This window comes from Sycon ciliatum, chromosome 1 (genome assembly GCF_964019385.1).
Source record: "Sycon ciliatum chromosome 1, ocSycCili1.1, whole genome shotgun sequence".
NCBI classification, from domain to species: Eukaryota; Metazoa; Porifera; class Calcarea; order Leucosolenida; family Sycettidae; genus Sycon; species Sycon ciliatum.
Window position 1 is genome coordinate 10,063,398 of NC_088643.1, and position 21,315 is coordinate 10,084,712.

General features: G+C 48.3%; 2 protein-coding genes across 4 annotated transcripts in view; both read left to right on the top strand.

The window, feature by feature from the left end:
• LOC135810100 (uncharacterized) overlaps positions 1-1,214 on the top strand; it is an 11,904-nt gene extending 10,690 nt beyond the window's left edge. The window contains exon 7 of the mRNA XM_065323600.1: positions 1,196-1,214. Coding sequence (XP_065179672.1) covers positions 1,196-1,214 — 19 coding nt within the window. The remainder of the gene's footprint in view (positions 1-1,195) is intronic.
• Positions 1,215-2,775: 1,561 nt separating this feature from the next.
• On the top strand, positions 2,776-20,631 carry LOC135812730 (uncharacterized). Of its 3 annotated transcripts, none has more exons than XM_065325992.1 (9): positions 2,776-3,792; positions 8,920-9,204; positions 9,827-9,910; positions 11,378-11,479; positions 14,990-15,143; positions 16,608-16,783; positions 17,029-17,103; positions 18,331-18,526; positions 19,692-20,631. In XM_065325992.1, the coding sequence occupies exons 1-6, from the start codon at positions 3,725-3,727 to the stop codon at positions 16,653-16,655; spliced, it is 741 nt and encodes a 246-aa protein (XP_065182064.1). In that variant the 5' UTR covers positions 2,776-3,724; the 3' UTR covers positions 16,656-16,783; positions 17,029-17,103; positions 18,331-18,526; positions 19,692-20,631. The 3 variants fall into 3 exon arrangements, 2 of the variants coding, with proteins under 2 accessions (XP_065182064.1, XP_065182059.1); XM_065325987.1 differs by having other exon boundaries at positions 18,326-18,526; positions 19,692-20,628; XR_010552952.1 differs by lacking the exons at positions 2,776-3,792; positions 8,920-9,204; positions 9,827-9,910; ... (2 more) ...; positions 16,608-16,783; positions 17,029-17,103 and adding an exon at positions 17,410-17,980 and having other exon boundaries at positions 18,326-18,526; positions 19,692-20,582.
• The last annotated feature ends 684 nt before the right edge of the window (positions 20,632-21,315 follow it).

Sequence of the window (21,315 nt, forward strand, 5' to 3'; positions counted from 1 at the left end):
CAACGACGACGACGACGACGACGACGACGACGACGACGACGACGACGACGACGACGACGACGACGACGACGACGACGACGACGACGACGACGACGACGACGACGACGACGACGACGACGACGACGACGACGACGACGACGGGAGGGAGGGAGGGAGGGAGGGAGGGAGGGAGAGAGGGAGAGAGGGAGAGAGAGAGAGAGAGAGAGAGAGAGAGAGAGAGAGAGAGAGAGAGAGAGAGAGAGAGAGAGAGAGAGAGAGAGAGAGAGAGAGAGAGAGAGAGAGAGAGAGAGACACACACACACACACACACACACACACACACACACACACACAGAGACACAGAGAGAGAAAGACACAGAGAGAGAGAGACAGAAACACAGAGCCCACACTCTTCCCTGTACACCAGTCCAGGCTGGGTGTCTGCCCAGTAATGGAACGAGTTGTTGAATGCAAGTTCCGACTCGTGATATTTCGAATCCGTTCTGGAGTCATCAGTGAGCTGTTGTCGTCCCACATCGCAAGGCCCACCTACACTACAGGCATGGCCACTCGCGATCGGTTGGGATGCAACCAGAAGCTAGCATACCTGGTGTGGCGCTGTCGTTATGCACTGGCAAGTCCAGAGTTGCAAGCCCTGCTAACCCCCGCTGCACCCGGCCCTACTCGGCTCCAATCTGCCATGGGCCTGTGCGTGCCAGTTTCCCGTTCGGTTGCGGGGCGGGGGCGCTTTGCTTGCAAGGGTGCTGTATTATGGAATGCCCTCCCCAGCGACATCCGTGCCATCCATCACGCTCGGCAGTTTCGCACGCAGGTAATCCCCTATACCTGCGCCCTGTAGATGTCGACAAGCGAAATCTGATTTTTTTCTGTTCTTTTTCTGTTGTACCCGATCTCCCTCTGATGTACCGCTGACTCTACGTTGAAGATCAAAGTATTTGAATTCTCATTCTCATTATGATTTTCATATTCGCTTTCATGTTATTGGGTCTATGCCCGTTTGAACTTGCGAATCAAAATAAATACAAACAAACAAACAAACAAACAAACCTCAGAGTCCCCTCCCCCGGCCCTGGTCCACAGAGTCAGTGCTTCCAGAATCCAGCTTCTGGCAGTAGAGGCGACGGTTTCAAATAGGACATAGGTTGCAAACCGGAACGGTCTCAATATTCACTTTCTCTCTTGGTATGTTGATTAGAAAACGTATGTCACAGTGAGACTACGATGTGTTTTACTCAGCGCCAAAATTCCATGGCTCTGCGATGACCAGAAGCGCCATACCAAGCAGGTGAGTTTTTGACGTGTTGCTTCGCACTGCGACTTGAGTTTTACGACTTTCGAAAAGCTTGTGGCTCAATGTAGCTGAACCATCGGACCTTATTTGTCAGCTTGGATCACGTGATCCATCCAGCTGCCGCGTGCGGCAAACAGCCCAAATAGCGCTAACTCTGGCCTGCGAGCGTTTGCTGCGACTAGCGCGCTAGCGCTCGTGACATACACAAACGCGCTAGCCAGAATGCTTTGACTTTGATGGCTTTCAGCTTCTATTTTTTGAAAAGTAGCGCGCTTAGACCAGCTCGCTCACTCTTTTCCTCTTCCATTTTTTAGGGCAATTGTTTTGTTTGATAGACGAAGCTTAGGGTCTCTTTGGGTTTGCAACCCTTACCCTCCTGGAAAAAATCATAGTTGTGCTAGACTGCGACACTTCAGACCAGGTACTATTAGAGCCGCTAATGGACGACGAGCTATTTTCCGCTATCCGGAGCTCAAGCATTTGAGCCGCTAAATGGACGAGACTCCTGAGGTAAAGGATGCAGAGAATGAGGAGAGAACACTCGTATGGAGCAGGGAGTAGGTAGTGTACTACTTCCTGGTATGGAGCACTGAGAAGCGGTAAGTCTTAGGGCAATTCTTAGCCAGTAATTACTTTCTCGCCATAATTATGTTCTCGTTTTTCGTGTCTTCTGTAATGCCAGTACACTAGCAGTACGACTACACTGTAGGCGAGAGTCCATAAGCCAGAGTGTGCAGCTCTCCATCTATGCAGCATAAACAAATTAATGACAAATTTCCTTTGCCTAAGGGCTGGGTTCCACTGCCGCTCCGCCGCACATCATTCACGGCATGAAACGTCATCATTACGAGCTGGTCCAGCGAGGCCGCGGCTCATCACCAGCTTTCGCTTCGCTGCTTGATACAAAAAAATGCAAGCCGCGGTCACGGCTTGCATTGTTTCCCGCACTTAATTGTTTTATTCGGGGGAATTTTAATTCGTTGCACAGGCCAGAACACGAGGATTTTTTTTGGATTTCACGCGCGCGCAGGCAGGCTAAATGTCATAAAAAAAACGTCGAGCACGATCGCGGTACCGTGAATGGCGAGTGTCACTGGAACCGCGCCGCTCTGCTGCATGCAGCCAAGTACCGTGGAGCAGCGGAGCTGCGGAGCCGCAGTGGAACCCGGCCCTAACCAAACTTATAGCAATTTGAAAATGTTTGACAATTTTTCATAAAAAACTTGACAACATTGTTCTTCTGTAGAGTGCCGCTGGCAACTCCATCGATGAACTCCATCAATGAGCGCAGGGATAAAGTTTAGAAACCCTTCGAGCGAGAACGTGTTTTCAAAAAGGAAGCACAAATATGCCGCGTAACTTCCCCTCTAGTACTGTATGGCCCCATCAAAGCCACTCGCTGACTACTTACCAGTAAAATGGGGTTGGACGGTTGTCAGATTAGCTGACATATTTTCTGCCAACACAACCATAAGCAGTTGTCAACTCTCAAGACTAAAAGAGCTTGCGAAGAAAGTGAGAAACCTTGGCTATGAAAGCACATGAAGCGTCAGAACATAATCGAGCAAACTTGGACCTAGATTACCAGTGTCTGCTCCAGAGCCGGGTCAGTGGCCCTGTTTGTGAGTACTTGGACCTTTTGGAAAAAGAACACTGGGTTACCTGCGACCCGGTCGGAAGTCCTGTCGAGTACTATACTTTTTTATACCGTTCGAGGGTATACCGCCACTGACAGGCTGCATACGAGTGCAGATGCGTGCGGCCAGAGTGCCCAGTGCGAGTACGTTCATACATGTACATGTACAATCATGTACATCAGGAAGTCGAAAGTAAGTTTACGACTCCCTGACACACAGTAGCCGCACTTGAACGCATCTGGCTCTGGCCCAGTGTTGCAGGAATTGTGCCAGGTAGACGTGTACCCGGTTTGTGTTAAATCTTAGAGCAGGTACTGCATACCCTATCATATCTGTGTACATGGGTAGACAGAGTCAGTGTTGTTGCGTCCCACTCAGCACCCTTCTGGTTCATTTCGGCACCAGCACTCTTTGCGTATGCAGAGTTGAGTAGAGTGCAAGTTCGGACCACAAGTACACTGCAGCGGCTAGTAGCAAACCTAACCTGTGCCGTGATGCCCGGCACGTGTGTGCATCTACTTCATCCCTGAGTAACACACCTGGTATATTGTGCACAATAGGGCACAGTAAATAATCAGCATGCATCGCAGTTTTCTGCAACATATTCCTGAAGTCACTTTACACCTCAGAAGAATTGCGTCGCTGACTGGAATTCGATACCGGTTTAGTTTCTCTCTGGGTCATTATCAATCATAGAAAACCCGTCATACAATAGGTTCAAGCTAAAGTACCGTATCACCATGGTAATTACCTGGAAATTCGGTGTGTTTTCTACGTTTTTGTTAAACAAGCAGCAATGTGCAACAGAAATTACCATGGTGATAGAGTAGATGACCGTGTGAAGCGGTGTGAGATGCAGCAAAGGTGAGCCTGTTACTGCGATTCTATGCCCTAAACAATAAACTTTGCCGTGGGATGATTCTCTTTGGGCTGCACACTCTGGTTAATGTACTCTTGGTGGCAGCATTCTGGTGCCAAAGATGATATTTTTTCAGAAAAATAAGCACTAGAGAAATGGAGTGGGAGTAACCAGAATTATTCTATTAGCAGAGCTGCAATACTTGGGATATGAGATTATTCCCGTAGCTATGCAAAAGACGCTATTCAGTTGTACTTTAGTAGCATCTGGCGCTAGCCAGTATCCACACCGCTGTAATTCGGTGCGTGTCACGGTGTCTGGTAGGGTGGTTCACGTGGCATGCCATGGTTGGTGCAGTATCCCGTATGTGTCCCGTACCGTAATTCGAGTATGCGGTGCGCACCGTAGCATAGATGTATCTGGAGCGCTGTACGAGCTAAGATGTCGGGGCAAATATGGGGACATTCACAACATGCAATGTGAATATGCACATCAGTTTCGTTTTAAGAAGTGGGTTTGACGGAGTAAGAAAAGGCCCCAGCTTTGGCTGCTGCATGCTAGCCCAGTGGGTACCAATCTCCTGCCATCGGCCGAGTGCTGATGGAACGGAGTAGAAGAAAAAGAAAGAAGAATATTGCGTTCAAGAATACAATTTCGGTAAGGGATATACAGTAAAACCTGTAACTAAAGACCGCCGTCACTAGCGACCAGCCTGGTACTACCGACCACTTCGCCAGGCACGGAAGGTCTCACATTCAAAATGCACTGTGACTAGCGACTACCTTCTGAACGCGACCAGCGACCGCCTTTTCCTGTCCCAAACACAATTTTTGACCCGTAACTAGCGACCGCGATGTAGGAAATCAAATGTTGCTCGAAGCTCCTTCTTGAAATTTTACTGATTTTCCATGGTCCTGAAAAGAATCTTTCGATACTACAGCTGAACAAATGAATGCAGGTAATTTTGGCTGTGGAGTCGGTGTGGACTGCACTACACCTGTCAAAATTTCAAGCGCTGTCAAGAAAAAACATGATAGGAAACGTCTTGGAGAGCGCATCGAAAGCGCTCTCTGATCGATGTTACTACTCGGAGGAGAAACGAAGACTGGGCGGCTCTGTCACACCAGTCATACAGACGGATTGACGATGGCATCAAGGAATCCAGAAACAAAGCAGCACCACAAGGTCCTGATGCTGAAGGATCGCGTTCAAGCAATCCAGAAGTCACAACAAGGACAGTCGGTATGATTGATCGCATGAACAAATTTGAAGCCCAGCGCGAAACGAAATTTCCCCAGGGAACGTTTGACTCCTGGCTTCAGAAGTAGCAGCTGAATTTGAAGTCTGCAAAAAATTAATCTTCTCTCTCTCTCTCTCTCTCTCTCTCTCCATCTCTCCGTCTTTCTGACATTGCGCAAGTCCTGGGGAATCGTATTAGCTGCATTTTGACATACATATCATATAATGGGATCCACATATGGTCACGCGGTGCAAACCTCTAACTTAAGACCACCTGCTACTAAAGACCGCTTTTGCTGGCACCAAGGGGTGGTCGGTAGTCACAGGTTTTACTGTACCGGTAAGTGGATACCTAACTAAAATAATTAGCCGTATGGTTTAGAAATAGTGGTGGCGACTCTGGATGGCAGTCGTGAGTCCGTCAAGTGTCAAGTCGGCGGAATAGCGCTAGCTCCAGTGTGGGGAGCAAACCCATTCCTAGGTTAGCATCCCCCCACCTCACAACAGAGCAACCGAGTTTTGGATTAAGCTGGGAGTGCCGATTCGAGCAACTGGTATGATGGCTCTGCTTGGAGCCACTAGATGGCTCGCAGCTGAGCCGGCATATGACTGCTTGGAGCCGGCAAATGACTCCGCATGGGGCCACCGAATGACTTCGCATGGAGCCGCCGAATGACTCTGCATGGAGCCGCCGAATGACCCCGCATGGAGCCGCCGAATGACCCCGCATGGAGCCCCAAATTGACTCCGCATGGAGCCGCCAATGACTCCGCATGGAGCCGCCAATGACTCCGCATGGAGCCGCCAATGACTGCATGGAGCCGCCAATGACTCTGAGTAGAGCCTCCAAATGCTAAATATATTGGTATGCATAACCAGTTGAGAGCATATATTCCATAAATCGGCACTCCCGGAGCGGATCACAAAGTGCAGCTACCCGTGCAATCTGTAAGCGGTGCAAGCTAGGTAAAGACTGTCAGAACTTGATATCATGGGCTGAGGCCATTGCCGCAGCCACCCATACTTTGGCTGCAGGTGGCGTCCGAATGTTACTCGGGCAGACATCGCTTTCCACCTTCCCGCCTCTCTGAATATCGAGTCCCGCAGCTGATTCGAAACGAGTGGCCGGTGTACAACGCCAGGCCAAAGCCACAACTGATGAGCAATATCCTCGCAGTTGCTGTAAATGCCCATCGATTGGCATTCGCAGCTGATGCCGCTAGTTTTCCCAGGTGCTGCGGGCTGCCACAATTGCAAACAACCCTTTGCGATTGCTGCTCTGCTTGATTGACTGTCCATTGCCCTATCCCCGGTCACAATTGTACGAGCACCGGCCAAGTGCACCACTTGCATCAATGAATACCAGCAAGTCGGGGGACGGCGTCCATGTAGGGTATAGGAAGAAGGACCGGCCGTTCCGCTAATCCAGGAGCTCAGGCCATCAGCAAAGATCTTTGAGGCACTCTTTGGAGAGCTTGATCAGGTAACACGGCTGCCGGTACCAGTTGGCAAGTGACCACAATCTGCAATTTGCATCCAGGGGCTATCACTCTTGTAGCAAACGGGAGCTTTCCCAGAAGAGACTCGAGTTGACATTGGGTAGTTGAAGCTGTGTGAAGAGTGGCCCGAAGGAGATCACGAAGCTCGGCAAGTTCGTCCATAGGCATACTGATGTTAGCGCGGCGGGTGTCCAGGATGACGCCGATAAACATCAGGACGTGGGCTGGACCCTCCACTTTCGCTGACGCCAGAGAAAACACCGAGGTATGTAAACGCGCGGCGCCGAGTAGCGAGTTGCTGGCGAGCTAACACAGATCCAGAGCATGCATTGAGGAAGCACTTTTACTGACGCCAGAGAAACACCGAGGTATGTAAACGCGCGGCGCCGAGTAGCGAGTTGCTGGCGAGCTAACACAAGTTCAGAGCAGGCATGGAGACAGAAACGTTAGTCGAGGCACTCCCAGTAATAGGATGATGCCAATAACGTCAGGACTTGAGCTGGACCCTCCACTTTTGCTGGGGCCAGAGAAACATCGAAGTATGTAAATGCTCGGAGCAGAATAGCGAATTGCTGGCAAGCTAACACAAGTCCAGAGCATGCACTGAGGAAGTAACGTTAGTTGAGGTATTCCCCGTAATGCAATAGGCGTGTGAGTGCGAACTGCTAGCACATAATCCATTCACTGGCGGATGCGACAGAGTTCCATATAACTGGACTGGAGCGTAATACAGTCTGAAGGGCAGGGCACTCTCATAAAAGTATTGATCCTGCCAGCGGATCGACAAGGACCAATCCTCCGGGCGGACGGGAATTCGGCAGAATGCACTTTTAACATTGAGCTTAGCAAGATACACCGGGGCGAGCACAATTGTGGAGGAAATTGTTTGGGAACGCATGTTCCGCAAGTTGCATGCTCGAAAGTCGAAAACAGCAATGACATGCAAGAGACATTGTACAGGATCTTGGAGGGCGCATGACCATGTGACTCGCGCATGCGTGCAGGTCGGGCCAGCTCGCTGGACTGCCTGCTAACTTGCGTTAGCATGCTAACGCTCATTATGGTTTAGATCGCATTATTGTAATGGTTGCGGTTTGATTTCAAAAGACCATAGAACGTGTCGCACTATCGGTCGAAAGTTTAGGGATGTGGTACTAATGGGCTGGGAATGTAAGGATCGGGTAGATTGCAGTGTTTTAATGGTCCTAGTTGTTGTATAAATAGAATGCTGAGATAATTAGAAGAGGACTATGAGGAGGAGCAAAATGACAGGGGTGACAGTGTTAAAGCTCTGAGCAGACGGCGTCGGCAGGAGTGCCTACACAGAGAGTAGAAGAAGGGAGAAGAGAGGTCCCGCCGCCTCGAGAGTCGCCGTGCTTGCGAAAGGCTATGCCAACAGCAAGAAACGACGGAGCAAATATCCCGTCGTTTGGAGACTCACCGCCTTCGTGACAAGACGCGTTGACAGCTAGAGACCGCTGCACAGGCATCCATTCAGCAGGAGAAAATACATGCTCTCATGCTCGAACTTGTTCGGTGTGCGGGGCCATCATCATGTTACGCACCAGCCTGGCCCTATTCCGTTGATGTTCCGTACCATTCTGGCAAAGACTGCTGGCCACATGTTGAAACAGGGCTTGAAAAAAATGAAATAAGCTAGTACCAAAGCGTAATCTATTATTATATTTACTTTTACTTGGTAGAATGTACCTGTCTGAGAGTTTGAGTTTTGAGTTATGTATCGATGTGCGTTTATGAACTAAAGTTTTGATTGTCATGCACATGTTTTTGTATTGCAAAGACGTTTCTATCAGTTCGAACAACACACATGATGACCTAGGCAAATATTAAGCATAGCGAGGGCTCCTGGGCGGTCAAGCCCTCTCTAGCCTTCAAGCCCAAGCGCTCTTTATTTGTGCGATATCGAAATGAAAAACTAAATGATATAACAACGATGAACAATTTATTTCAGCCAAGTACAAGTGGGGTCTATTGGTATCCTTTATTTCAGCCGAATAAAACTGTTGTTTATTCCTATCGCATAATGCATGATAACCTAGGCAAAAAAGATAGTGAGGGCCCTGAGCTTTCAACTGAGCTCTCTCGTTGGAATTATTAATATGGAGGTGTATGTGCCAATTTTTCACGTAGGATTGCCTGCCACTTGCAGCACTGCATTGCCTTCTGCAACTTGGGGGAAGCTGCGTGCTCAGGCCCGTAGCAGCTCCATTCTGGTTGGTCCAGCGAGACCTGACTTCCACAACTTTGCGTGCTTTTCTTGTGACGGGCATATACATGGTACAAAGTATGTGTGTATGTGTGTGTGTCCGTGTTTGTCTGTGTGTGTGTGTGTGTGTGTGTGTGTGTGTGTGTGTTGGCGTTCCTCTGGAGCAGCTTGGTGACATCGTCCAAGATCGACAGGGATGGCGGGTCACCTGCCGTGACGCTGTCGACGCTATTGTCCAGTCCCGCATGGAGCCTGTGGCGAAGCCCCTCATTTGTGGCACTTGTGCGCGCAGTTTTCGTCGGCCACAGGATATTGCGACGCACAAGTGTAACGCTGTTCGCGCGGCCCGCGCGCGCTGAGTATGGCGTTCCCCGCCCGGTGGACAACACGTCTCCTGGTCTGCCCCGTATGGGGCCACATAGCCAGTCATGGCAGTGGAAGAAGGAAGGAAGGTGTGTGTGTGTGTGTGTGTGTGTGTGTATGTGTGTGTGTGTGTGTGTGTGTGTGTATGTATGTATGTGTATATGTGTGTGTGTGTGCATGCATGTGTGTGTGTGTGTGTGTGTGTGTGTGTGTGTGTGTGTGTGTGTGTGCGTGCGTGCGTGTGTGTGTGTGTGTGCGTGTGCCCCCCCCCCCACCCAAACCAAAATCATGGTTTCTGGCCCCCACCTCTAACGACGATCTAGAGCCGCTCGCGACTCGAACCATGGAGATTGCCCATGTGTCGTCTTTTCGTTACCTTGGATCCAACATACACAGCAACGGCCGATGTCATGATGATGTTACATCCCGGATCTCTGTCTTTTCTCCTTCTGTCTGTCTGTCTGTCTGTCTGTCTGTCTGTCTGTCTGTCTGTCTGTCTGTCTCTGTGTGTTTGTGTGTGTGTGTGTGTGTGTGTGTCTCTCTCTCCCTCTCTCTCTCTCTCTCCCTCTCTCTGTCTCTCTCTCTCTCTCTCTCTCTCTCTCTCTGTCTCTCTCTCTCTCTCTCTCTCTCTCTCTCTCTCTCTCTCTCTCTCTCTCTCTCTCTCTCTCTCTCTCTCTTTACCCCGCTCTCTCTCTCTGTGTCAATATACAGCTTTCACTGTCCAGGAGCGACACTGACTCGCACTGCTAACTGGTGCTCACGAGGTGTTTGTCGCGCTGCAAACGGAGCGTCTCTGTAAGTTTGTATCCCTGGTGATGTTTGGACCTGGAGAGCACTATATAAATGGTGCTTCTCAGGCACAATCTTCCTCAGCCTACTCAAACTCGACTGACGAGGGTAAATTTTCCCGAAACACTGTGTATTGAGCAGGGAGTGGTCCCTTCTTGCAGGTTTTCCGAGTGGAAGGTTGGATGGACTTTTCGTGTGCTCTGGGTGGCAGCTGTCAGTCAGTCAAGTGTAAAGTCAAGGCGGCGGAATAGCGTGAGCTCCAGTGTCGAAAGCAAACCCTTTCCTAACAATCTTCGCCGAAGTCGCAACCACTATTTCGTAGGTCTACCCTTGTTAGGAGACAACCCTGGGGGTATCAACTTTTTTTGTCTGATAACGAGTACATTTTTCTGCTGCTTTGCATCATCCATATTGTGTCCACATCAGAACTGATGGTTCCTTGTTATTAGACAGTGTTTTCCACCAGACCCCTGTACAAGACAACCCATTATCAGACAATGTTTCATCGGACCCCGATACAAGACAACATGAAATATCAATCGAGCTATCCTCGGCCATCCGCTTTTTCTTGTAATGAGAATTCAAACCTGTAGGACAGCTGGAGGGGACGTTATAACGAATTTGGTCTACAAACGAATAATCTCTTATCCGGACTTGCATGTACGACTGCTAATGATTCATGGGATTTTGGATCGTTGTCTGCTAATGAGGTTTGTCTTGCAACCGATGTCATACTAACGAGGGTAGGACTGTAAATTAAATGCTTGAAAGTTGAAACTTCGTTTTTCAGATGAATCAGACTGCAAATCAATAGCATAGCAAAGACCATAGCTATCCCAGGAACACTTGAGTAGTGCCCTCTTTTACCTTTTTCTATGTTGTCCTCTTCAGTTTGAGCAGGTATGGATGTTTCCTAGTGCCTTCTAGAATTTCTAGGTACCGTAATGTCGCGTGCATTAGCCGGGGCTTATATGCCTATAAGCCGGTGATGGAGTCAGGCTTGTACACAAGACAGGCTTATACACGAGACAGGCTTATATGACAAGCACCACTCAATGACCAGGCTTGTATGCGCAAACTGCTGACTTTTGGACGTCAAAACCAACATTTTCCAACGGGATTTTTTTTCTTTTTTTCGCAAGTGTACGGTACCATGCAAACATGAACATGTAAAAGGCGCGCTCACCAGTCTTGCGTAGTAGCCCGGCTTACGCACGCGACACGTGGCGCGTCTCGTGTACTGGCCCGGCTTATGCATGCGACAGGCTTGTACGCGAAAAGCTGTTGCAGATTTCATGCTTCTACACGAGACAGGCTTATGCACAAATCCGGCTTATGCACGCGACATTACGGTATATCATTGGTCTTGTTCGGATCGTCCATTACGTTTGCAGCTGTTCAAACTTGTATTGTTGTTTATTATTTTATTGATTTATTTATTCTACTTGCCTTTCCTATCTTCTTGTGTTTTAGCATTAGGCGATTTGATCGCAGGACGAGAGAGGAGCTGATGGACGATCTCTCCAATGTTCCACTTGGTTCGGAGCGGCGCCGAGTGCTGACGTTGGGACTTGGGTAAGGATGAGTGTTCCCTCATGTTTACAAGTTATCCGTTTTGTCCAACACTAACGGTTATATGCAGAATACTGTTGAGTCAAAAATGTGCAACAATCAGCACAAAAACTGACTGATGAGATCATGACATTCAACGACCTGATGCTTACCTGCATCACGTTTATACCCGTTAGTGTTGGAAAAAACGGATACCTCGTAAACTTATGGTCCTCTTTTTTAATTTTAATCCTTGGCTCTCCATCCGAGTTCCCTCATGTGTTGCTATTATTTTTATTTACTTATTTTTTTGCCCAGGGTCTACATTCTACATTTATTTTACTTAGACTAGGGTTAGCTGTCCGTTTACCAGTACTCATCCACACATATGTGCACATAGGGTCTACACAGAACTCTATCAGTAGATATTTTTGTATAGGAGGTTGTCTATCCTCCGGGATAGCACTATATACTCCCATTCTGTGTGTTCTCTGGTAGCTATGTTCCTTAGAGACCATATGACTGTGCCAGTGTGGTGACCGAGGTGAGGTGTGTCTGCACTGGCATCGTCAACTTGCCTACTGCTACGTGCTCCCCAGTGCTCCATCTGTGTCCTGTACTTTATTTGGGGGGGGGGGGGAGGGGCAATACCGGTACTTCAGGTGCAGGGGGCAAGGGGGATGGGGTGGGGGACATCATGCCCCCAATGAACCTCTCCAGGCGTTGTTCTGGAGTAGACTAACCATAGGCGGAGTGTACACATGCAGCACATAGTTTGGGAATTAGAACGCGATCAGACTCGGGCATATTCAAAGGCAGTCTATTGTGATAGTAGTCCTGGACGGATCTCACTATGATGATATAGGTCGTGCCCAGCATCACAATGCCCAACATTATAAATGACTGTTTTTTTCCTGAGGGGCTAGATGAACATGTGGCTAGACTGCCGATGGCAACCAACAGGCTCAAGGCTGTGTTGAGACTTCGTGTTTGCGACCCGAGTCAATTGTTTACTCACCATGACTAGGCATCGCATCGGGCATCGTATGACCATTTTATATGTCACTGTTCTTAGTCGCACCGGGGGCGTATGCCCGTTTTCAGGAGACTTATCAAAACACATAAGCCCTGTGCCCTGAAGGTTAGGCCTATTGTTAGTCTGAATAGTCCTGGCTACTATCCCACTAAGTTCATTGACTTTCTACTGAACCTGTATGTACGTGAGGAAAGTACTGTTCTGGCCTGAACTACGGATTTCATCAACTTGGTAGAAGGTTTGCCTGTGCGGGACGATCATTTATTTTTAGTATAGATGTGACCAGCCTTTACACCAGCATCCCCAACGAGCTCGGTCACGTGGCATTGTCGTGGTATATCACACACAGGTATACAAGGTGGATGCCCCCGGCCCTTCGTACACGGTTAACAACAGCAGTGACTTCCTTGATGTCAGTCATTCGGAAGACTAACGGGTTCGTGTAAGATAACGATTTGTTTCCGCAGATCCAAGGGACTGCCATGGGTTCGCCTGCAGCAGTGGTCTATGCCGACATTGTTATGCTGTATTTGGAGAATCGGTACATTTTGCCGATCTTAGAGGGGGAGGGTTTAGAGGTTCAGGTTTATAGACGCTTTATCAGTGACATTTTTGTTTCATTGCATGGTTGCGAAGGTCAAGTTCAGCGCGCTTTAGACAGGATTAATAAGTGTTCGGCCCTCGAGTTTGCGCATGAACTGGCACATGATGGCATTGATTTCCTGGACACCACAGTTTTCCGTAGTAAGGGATACATGGCGGTGAAGCCTCATTTCAAGGTCACCAATCGTTTCCTGTATCTGCTTGTCGGTAGTAACCACCCCTGTAGTATCGGCAAAGGTGTGTTCACTGGGGAGTTGATCCGTATCCGTCGGTCTTCGACCCTTGACCACCACTACGAAGCTGCTGCCGAGCAGGCGAAGCAGACTTTCCGGGCCCGTGTATACAAGAGCTCCATCTTTCATCTTTCAGACCGTACACCAGGCATGCAAGGCCGGCACAGCTGGGGTGGCTGGGGCGGCCTTAGCCGCCCCACTTTTTTGGCCGTTTTTTTGTTCTTGTTTTTTTTTAGCACACTGCAACAAAGCGCGATGATCGCAGCTCAGCTCAAACGTGGCAAATAATGAAGAATCCTTGTGTATCAAGGTCAAGGTGTGTGTGTGTGTGTGTGTGTGTGTGTGTGTGTGTGCCTGTGTGTGTGTGCCTGTGTGTGTACGTGCCTGTGTGTGTACGTGCCTGTGACGTGTACAGCCGGTGTGTGCACACCGCTAGCTAAACCGACCAACGGCTACTCCCAGGGCACAAACTATTCTGCTGGAGGCAGCGTCGTCTTCGGCTGAAATTCCGGATACAACCTGCAGGGAAGCATTGTGCGCATCTGCCAGATTGACGGTTCCTGGAGTGGGGCAGCTGCCTCATGTAATCGTAAGTTGAATTTCAAGAGAGCCGATATATCCCTCTTGTGTAGAGAAGCTTCAGGCTTGTAGGAAGGCAGATTCTGGTGGCGTTGATCTTTCCTATTTACAGAGCATGTAATAGTCTGGGTGTTACCTGCCACTTTTCATCATCACAAATGATGATCGTGCTTATCACAGGACCCAGGACCAGTCGGGCATCTCAGCCTGAGTCCTTAGGATATATGTTATACTTGTAGGTGTATGGTTAGGGTGTTTCACCGGGTAGAGGCGACGGTTTCAAATAGGACACAGGTTACAAACCGGAACGGACTCAATATTCACTTTCTCTCTTGGTATTTTGATTAGAAAACATATGTCACAGTGAGACTACGATGTGTTATACTCCGAGCCAAAATTTCATGGCTCTGCGATGACCAGACGCGCCATACCAAGCAGGTGAGTTTTTGACGTGTTGCTTCGCACTGCGACTTGAGTTTTACGACTTTCGAAAAATCAACTTCTTGTCGCAGGTAAACAGCGGCTCGCCTCTTGCCAATAAAGCACCGCATACCAATCAAAACTAATGGAAGCACACACAAGGCTTATTGTTACTCTGTACTGGCTGTCGTGGAGCGATAGCAATTAGCTAATTTCAGACCCAAAGTGAATTTGACGTGCACTCTAAAACGTGTCCGGTTTGGAGCCACCTCTGATTTGAACTTTTTTGAAGCGAAAAATTGGGCAACTTGGAGGCAATGGGTCAACACAAAGGAGTGGCTCAGTTCGATTGACTCTGGCCCCAGAGCAAACTTCAACATGCCAGTTTCCTTCCACAAACATATTTCGAGTGAAAAATCAACGCTGATGATCGGTTTGGGTCTATACAAATTTGGCTGTCAAGGCGTTCCGGTATCGAACCGTCTACTCTACCAGAACACTGAGTTGTTGGCATAAGCCGGTAACTTTTGTCGAGCCTGTTTTAGGCTACCACCTCCTCCAAATATGCTAATATCTCTTGACTGTACAAAAGATGTGCCGAGCAGACACTTTCTTCATCTCTTGACTGCTTTGTGTGTTGTGTGTATGGGTACGTGTATCCAGCCATTCAACTGCAGTGCCAGTCTGGCTACCTGCCCTGCCTGCGTTCCAGCCTGTGGCTGTATCCTGCCATCACAGCGCTGCGACGGTGTTTGGTACGACTGTGCTGATGGCTCTGATGCACAGTACTGCCCAGGCAAGGTCACACCAGCTCCAGGTAAGCACCAGCAGCACTGATAGTAGTACCATGACTTCTATTATTATTACAGGGTGCGACAGAGCTCTCGGCCATTGAAGAAAATGTTGAGTCACCTCCACCACCACACTGCGCTCTTTAGCCGACTAGACCCTCCTGCACACAACCATCATCATTGCGAGGACACTTCCGTAGACGATATTGATAAACTCCTTCAGACAGCTGTTTCGCTAATACATAGCTCATCAGTGAAGGTAGATACTGAATGATTAAAAATATAGACCAAACTGCTATTATATAGGGGGTTTCCACATACAAAACTGGCATAGCTGAGGTGATAACGCGGGAAAAGGAAAGTGTGAAGTACTGTTGACGCGCATTGGACATGCATGCAGCGTCGGATATTCGGCGCGGAAAATCAATCACTATTCAATGCAGAAATAACGTGCCAGAATCAGAGTACTATGTAGCTAGTAGTGAGAGTCTGTGTACTAGTATTGCAGTTGTCCGAGCGCCATAAAGGCCTGCGAACGCACCTCAAGACCCGCCGACGTCGACAGCCACAGCAGCCCCTGGGGCATGACACTATACTGCTCGCCCGTCGCGCCAAGACGCTTGGCAGTCACTAGGCTTCATGCCACCAATGTTGTCCGCAAGCTACCTTGTTATCTGCCCATCACCCACTGCCGTTGACACGCTGGGAGGCCCCGCGGCATTCGCCCAGTATATCGTCGTCAGAGCTGTGTCGACGGTACAATAACGCTGGTAGAAACAAACAGTTGGTCGTATGATATTGCGTCCTCCGGATTGTCCCTTGACTCGTCTTGTCCCTCTTCTTGCTCTGACGCTAATGACTTCTATTACAAGCAAAATGTAGAGCTACTGTTGACCGCTATTCACTGCTGTATTTATTTTATTACTTTGCATGGCCATGTTGAGGCAGTCTTCACATCAATTTCCTTTACACAATGCGTGTACTACAATGTATTCAAAACCAATGTCTGTGCCACGCACACATACGCAAACGTTTTAGGGATGAAACGAGTATATCGAATACTCGACCGCTTGCTCGAAAATTCGAAAGGAGTGAGGACTCGTTTCGCAAAATACTCAAGTATCTTATGCACAGTGTACTGTATGCTTGTACATCAAGCACGTCTGTTACTCAGACCAGTACTGATAACCCATGCAAGTGTGAAATTATTACTTGTCCCTACTTACCAACAAAAGACGTAGTTCAGACTATTTCCTGCACTAGGCTGCATGCAAGACTACATGTGTCAGGTGTAATACGTTCAGTGTTACGAGAGTGTGTGCAGTACATTGTTTTATGTTGTCAGTAAAATACTCGTACTCGCTCGAATACTCGCTCGTTTTTCAAAGAGTACTCGAGTCCTCAATTTTGGCACTCGTTTCACCCCTAGGCCAAACATGCATGCACTGAATGCCTGTGCTCTGTGCTCTGTGCACTCTGTGCTTGTGCAGGTCAAACCGACTGCCAGGTCCTGTCACCACCGGCACTGGGCTCAATGACCGTGAACGGCTTGATGTTCAGCAACACGAACACGTTTGTGTGCAGTCTCCCTATGTCCTTATGGGCTCGGCCGTGTGTACTTGTGAAATCAACGGCCAGTGGAGCGGTGTGCAGCCAACTTGCGTCCGTAAGTACATGTACCAATGCTCGACTGGCTTGTATTATGCATTCCCGTTCATCACACCGCTCATACTGTCAAATGCTGCCTCTTTTCATTCACAATGGCATGGGTCACAGTGGATAGGCCTGGTGCAGGTATTGCCAGTTCCTTGCTTGCTGCAGTACAGTATGACATATTAACTTAGCTGGTAAGCAGTGCATGTGTGCATGGCAAGTGTTAATTTTGTCCATTGCTTCCCAACCCATGTGTAGTGACGACTGCTGCTCTGAGTGCGGCCAGTGACGAGCTAGTCAAGGACTCCGTCTCAGAACGCATGACACAAACGTGTAAGCCTAGTATTGCTGCATAATTAAGAGCAATTTCTCCTACTGCTGACTGCTGAAAATGTTGTGTCCTTCACAACTAGTCTCTTTGTTCTAAGAAGTCTGCCTCTTTCATCGATTCGTGTTTACCTAGCTGCGTTACGCTATTAGTAGCCTATTACCTGTTGTGCAATGGAGCTGGCCTAAAAGCTGCTCGCTCAACAGTTGTGTTGCATGGCATAGAGGGAGATACGGCAAGCCACCTCGGCATATTTGCGGATAGAGCTTTTATTAGAAAGGAAAAGGACATATGGATACGAGTTAGGAGTAACTGTCCACCACTGTAACTAGCTACTACAGTAAAAAAATGCAACAACTAGGCACAAAACTGACAGAGTGCTGAGACATTCGACGACCTGACTCCTAGCTTCAACACATCTCCGTAGCGCTAACCAACAGCCTTCCAACTTGGAAGGTTCAAGGTTAAAAGGAGAGACCAAAGAGGGGAAGGTAAGCGCAACGAAAATGAGCACAAGCTAGTAGTTGAAGCTACAGTCCCACAAGAACAAGAAATGTTGATTGTTACTGGACGATGACGAAACCAGTATTACCTTTCCCTCTTTGGTCTCTCCTTAACACTACGGAGATGTGTTGAAGCCAGGAGTCGGGTCGTCAAATGTTTTAGTGCCTGGTTGTTGCACTTTCTGACTGTATTTAGTATATAGTGACAGTTACTCTACACTCATATCCATACGTCCTTTTCCTTTCTACATTAATTTTATTATTGCCATATTGGCTCAACATCCGAGTTTCAAAGAGCTTTTAGTGGACGACTTAATCCATTTTCGGCAATACTTACAACGATCCAATCAGTCATATTGTAGATCAGGCTATGCTGTGGGTAAGTATACTACTGGCCTTGTATGGCTTATTGTTTGCCAGCGAGTATTTAGCATCATCTACTAGTATTCACTCGTTTGACAGCCAAAGAGTATTTGTGTGGGAGGCTGGGAGTCTCGCACCTGACTTGGTCACGTTGCGCCTGAAGGTCACTAAGACGCGGCCATATACGGTGGAGCCGTCGCAGTTCCATCTACTGTCGACCAAACATGCCCGGTATTGGCTATTCCGGTACATGACAGCCCATGCCTGTAGCACCAAGCCTGTGTTCACTTTTGCCAAAGGGATCCACCTTACTCGGCCTTATTTAAATAAGATACTCTGTCACGCTCTCAACTGTTATCAGGTTAGCTCCTGCTCCATGCCCATTGTTGGAGCGACAGTCCTGGAATCCAGAGTTGCAAGTGAGGTGGTGATACGGCAAGCAGACGGTGGCAAAGTACGGCTTAAAAGCTCTACATCTGGCAAGTGGCCGGCATACCACCCCAATGGACATCGGAACAGTACACGTAGAGTAGCATCTCTACGTGACAGGGTATGAGCGCAAGTGAGTTCTTATGCTCTACTAATGTGCATTGATACTGTGACTATAGTTGCAGGGAATTTTCTAGAACCGCCCCAACCGGTTTTCGACCGGTTGAAATAGTTGGCGACCGGTTGAAAAGTTACAAATCAGTTCCAACCGCCCGTACTTTTCTGTGGGTGAATGGAGCTGTGAATGGTCATACGCTTTTTTCTGGATGGATACTTCCAGCGAAGCCGCGTGGGCTGGTACTAGGGTCACGAGTTTGTACGGTTTGTACGGTCGAACCACGTCATCGAGCTGTAGCAACGGCGTTGCTACAGTCCAACAGCTCCGCGCGACACTCCAGCACCAAGAAATCTGTTAAATTGCTGTCGAGTGCCATATTTGGGTTGTATTTTGAAAACTATTTCCGGAGGGGGACCCCCCGACTCTTCATTGTACCGTAACCGGTTGGAAATTCGTCCTAGAATATACCCTGAGTTGGTGTACAGATCTCATCACATGAGCCTTAGGCGGGATTTCCTATTGTCACTGGAAAATTCAGCCCTAACAAACAGTGTGATGGATGAATTTGACTCCAGGTATCTGCTTTTGGGAATGCCATGTATGCATGTCTGGCGTGCTGCTGCTATAATGTTGTGGCAGCAGCATTTTGGTGCGATGGACTGTTCTTGTAACGGTGTACCTACCCATTTGCTGTTGCCGGATGCCGTGTTTTGTCAGTTGTGCCTGTTTGAAGGTGCCAGGCCAGCTTGTGTTGGTGCGTTCCCGTTAAGTTGCCAGGGCACCATATTTGTAACGGCGTTCCCGTTTTGCTGTTGTGGGGCTGTGTTTGTATCGGTGTGTTCCCGTTGAAGTTGACGGGGCACCACGTTAGTGGATTGTGCCTGTTTGAAGTTGCCAGGCCAATCCTGTAACGCACACCCGTTTGCTGATAATTGGGGACATGTTTGTCCATTTTGCTCGAGATTCACATGGCTGCGCCAGTTGCCTTGTGCGGATTAGACTGTTATCTGGCACTAGTCTTGATCTGTTTTATTCAGATTCAGATCAGCTATTGTTCCTATACGAGAAAATCTGTGGGTGCACATCCAATTCATTTGCAGATTTGCGTGCTTCTCCTGCAACGGGCGTTTACATGGTACATGGTGTGTGGGCGTATGTGTGGTGTGTTCATGCTGCACAGGCCAGTATTGCCAAGCACTGGGGACCTTTGGCAATCTGAAGAATGTTTTGTCCGAGAATCGATCCTTGGATCTGTGGCGTTGCAGTTGTGGTGCTCCCGACCCTCTTGCGCGATGGCCGCGGAGACCTAGCGAAAAGGTTCGAGACATACGGCATCTCAATATCTTCCACCACAATCAGTACATCAGCACCACCATCGAGTGTAGCGACATCAGCAATAGAAGACGCACATGATATCATCCACCCTTACGGCCTTAGCAAAGACCCGGGAATACCTGAGAAGATGTTAGCCGCAACTTTACTGGAAAAGTCGTCGGTGACAACGGCACTCCATATTTTAGCTGCATGCAGTTAGGTCTCTCAACAAGTGTACCCAAAGTTTTCAAGCTAATACACAAGCAAATTCACTAGGGGCCGAGTATATTTTCCTACACCTCTCCCTGTTTGTTGTTGTTATTTCTGCATTCAAATTGTTTGTGTACCTGTACATTTATTACAGTAGAGCCACGCATCCACAGCTGTTGTTTCCAAGGGGTCAGGCTCGTCAGTTATACAAAACCTTTCAGCAATCTGGCCTTAGGCTTAGTTCCTTGACTTTTTGTACCACTTTCTTAGATGCACATCCCACTGGATAGTGAGCAATACGTGTGTAGCAGAATCTGTATTCCAGAAAAGCAGAGACTCGAGTCTATTGACACTGCGTTTCTTTTTAAAACGTTATTGGCTGTGGTGTACCTAGAGGTATACACGTACATTCCTGGGTCCCACGTTCTGTGACGCCCGACTGTATTCGTGGTGCCTCAACAACTTTTAATTTTGTGCGCTCGGAAAAACCTGCCGGAGACTGTGAGGCTGCAGAGTGTTGGCTGTGTTTTGCTTTAAAAAACCATCAGGTCTCCCCAGATTTTCTAGTCTGGCCCTGAATTTTGCCACTCTTCGGTTTCAAAACCTAGTGTGGTGGTGGAAAGCCTAGCAGTGTTGTGTGTGCATGTGTGTATTTTGTACAGTGCTGGCCAGAGAAATCCAACCTCGTTAATAAAGTAGCGCGCGTTCGAGAGCACAGACCGGTCCAGTATGTTTACTACTAGGGCTGCGTAGCGCCCGGTGCAATTTTATTCATAAGGTTGGATTTCTTTGGCCAGCACTGTAGTTAGAAGTAGGTCCTCTAAGGTCCTCTGTTTGTGCGCAATTGTGGTCACAGTGGCAGTAGTGGGTGAGGGGGGTAGACTCAGTTACTACGAAGATGGTGTATACATGATGGTGTATACAGTCATGTAGTTGAATGTTACTTCGGGCTTAGACCCAGAGGTTCTTGAAATGATGACCCCGGGTTTATGTACATGTATCATTCAGCTACCGTTGTCATAATGGCACTAGTTGATAGAACACCTGTATAAGTACAGGCTGTACATCTAGCATTTTCCAAAATAGCACTCCGTACTTCGAGGCTGCAGCCGTTTTGCATGCAACGTTGTATGTGTTGATCGGTTGACAGCATGTGACAAAGCCGAGGACATACTAGTGTATCAGGAGCACTGTTTTTTAACACAGTGCGTCCCCCGCCTTGTCATGTTAATTTATCAAACAAGGCTTACTACCTATACCAACATTATACATGTAGGGCT

Coding starts and splice junctions, on each gene's coding strand:
- LOC135812730 (XM_065325992.1), top strand. CDS start 3,725: ATGTGCAACAGAAATTACCATGGTGATAGAGTAGATGACCGTGTGAAG. Junction 3,793..8,919: donor CGGTGTGAGATGCAGCAAAG/GTGAGCCTGTTA, acceptor CCTCTGGAGCAG/CTTGGTGACATCGTCCAAGA. Junction 11,480..14,989: donor GTGCTGACGTTGGGACTTGG/GTAAGGATGAGT, acceptor ACGTGTATCCAG/CCATTCAACTGCAGTGCCAG.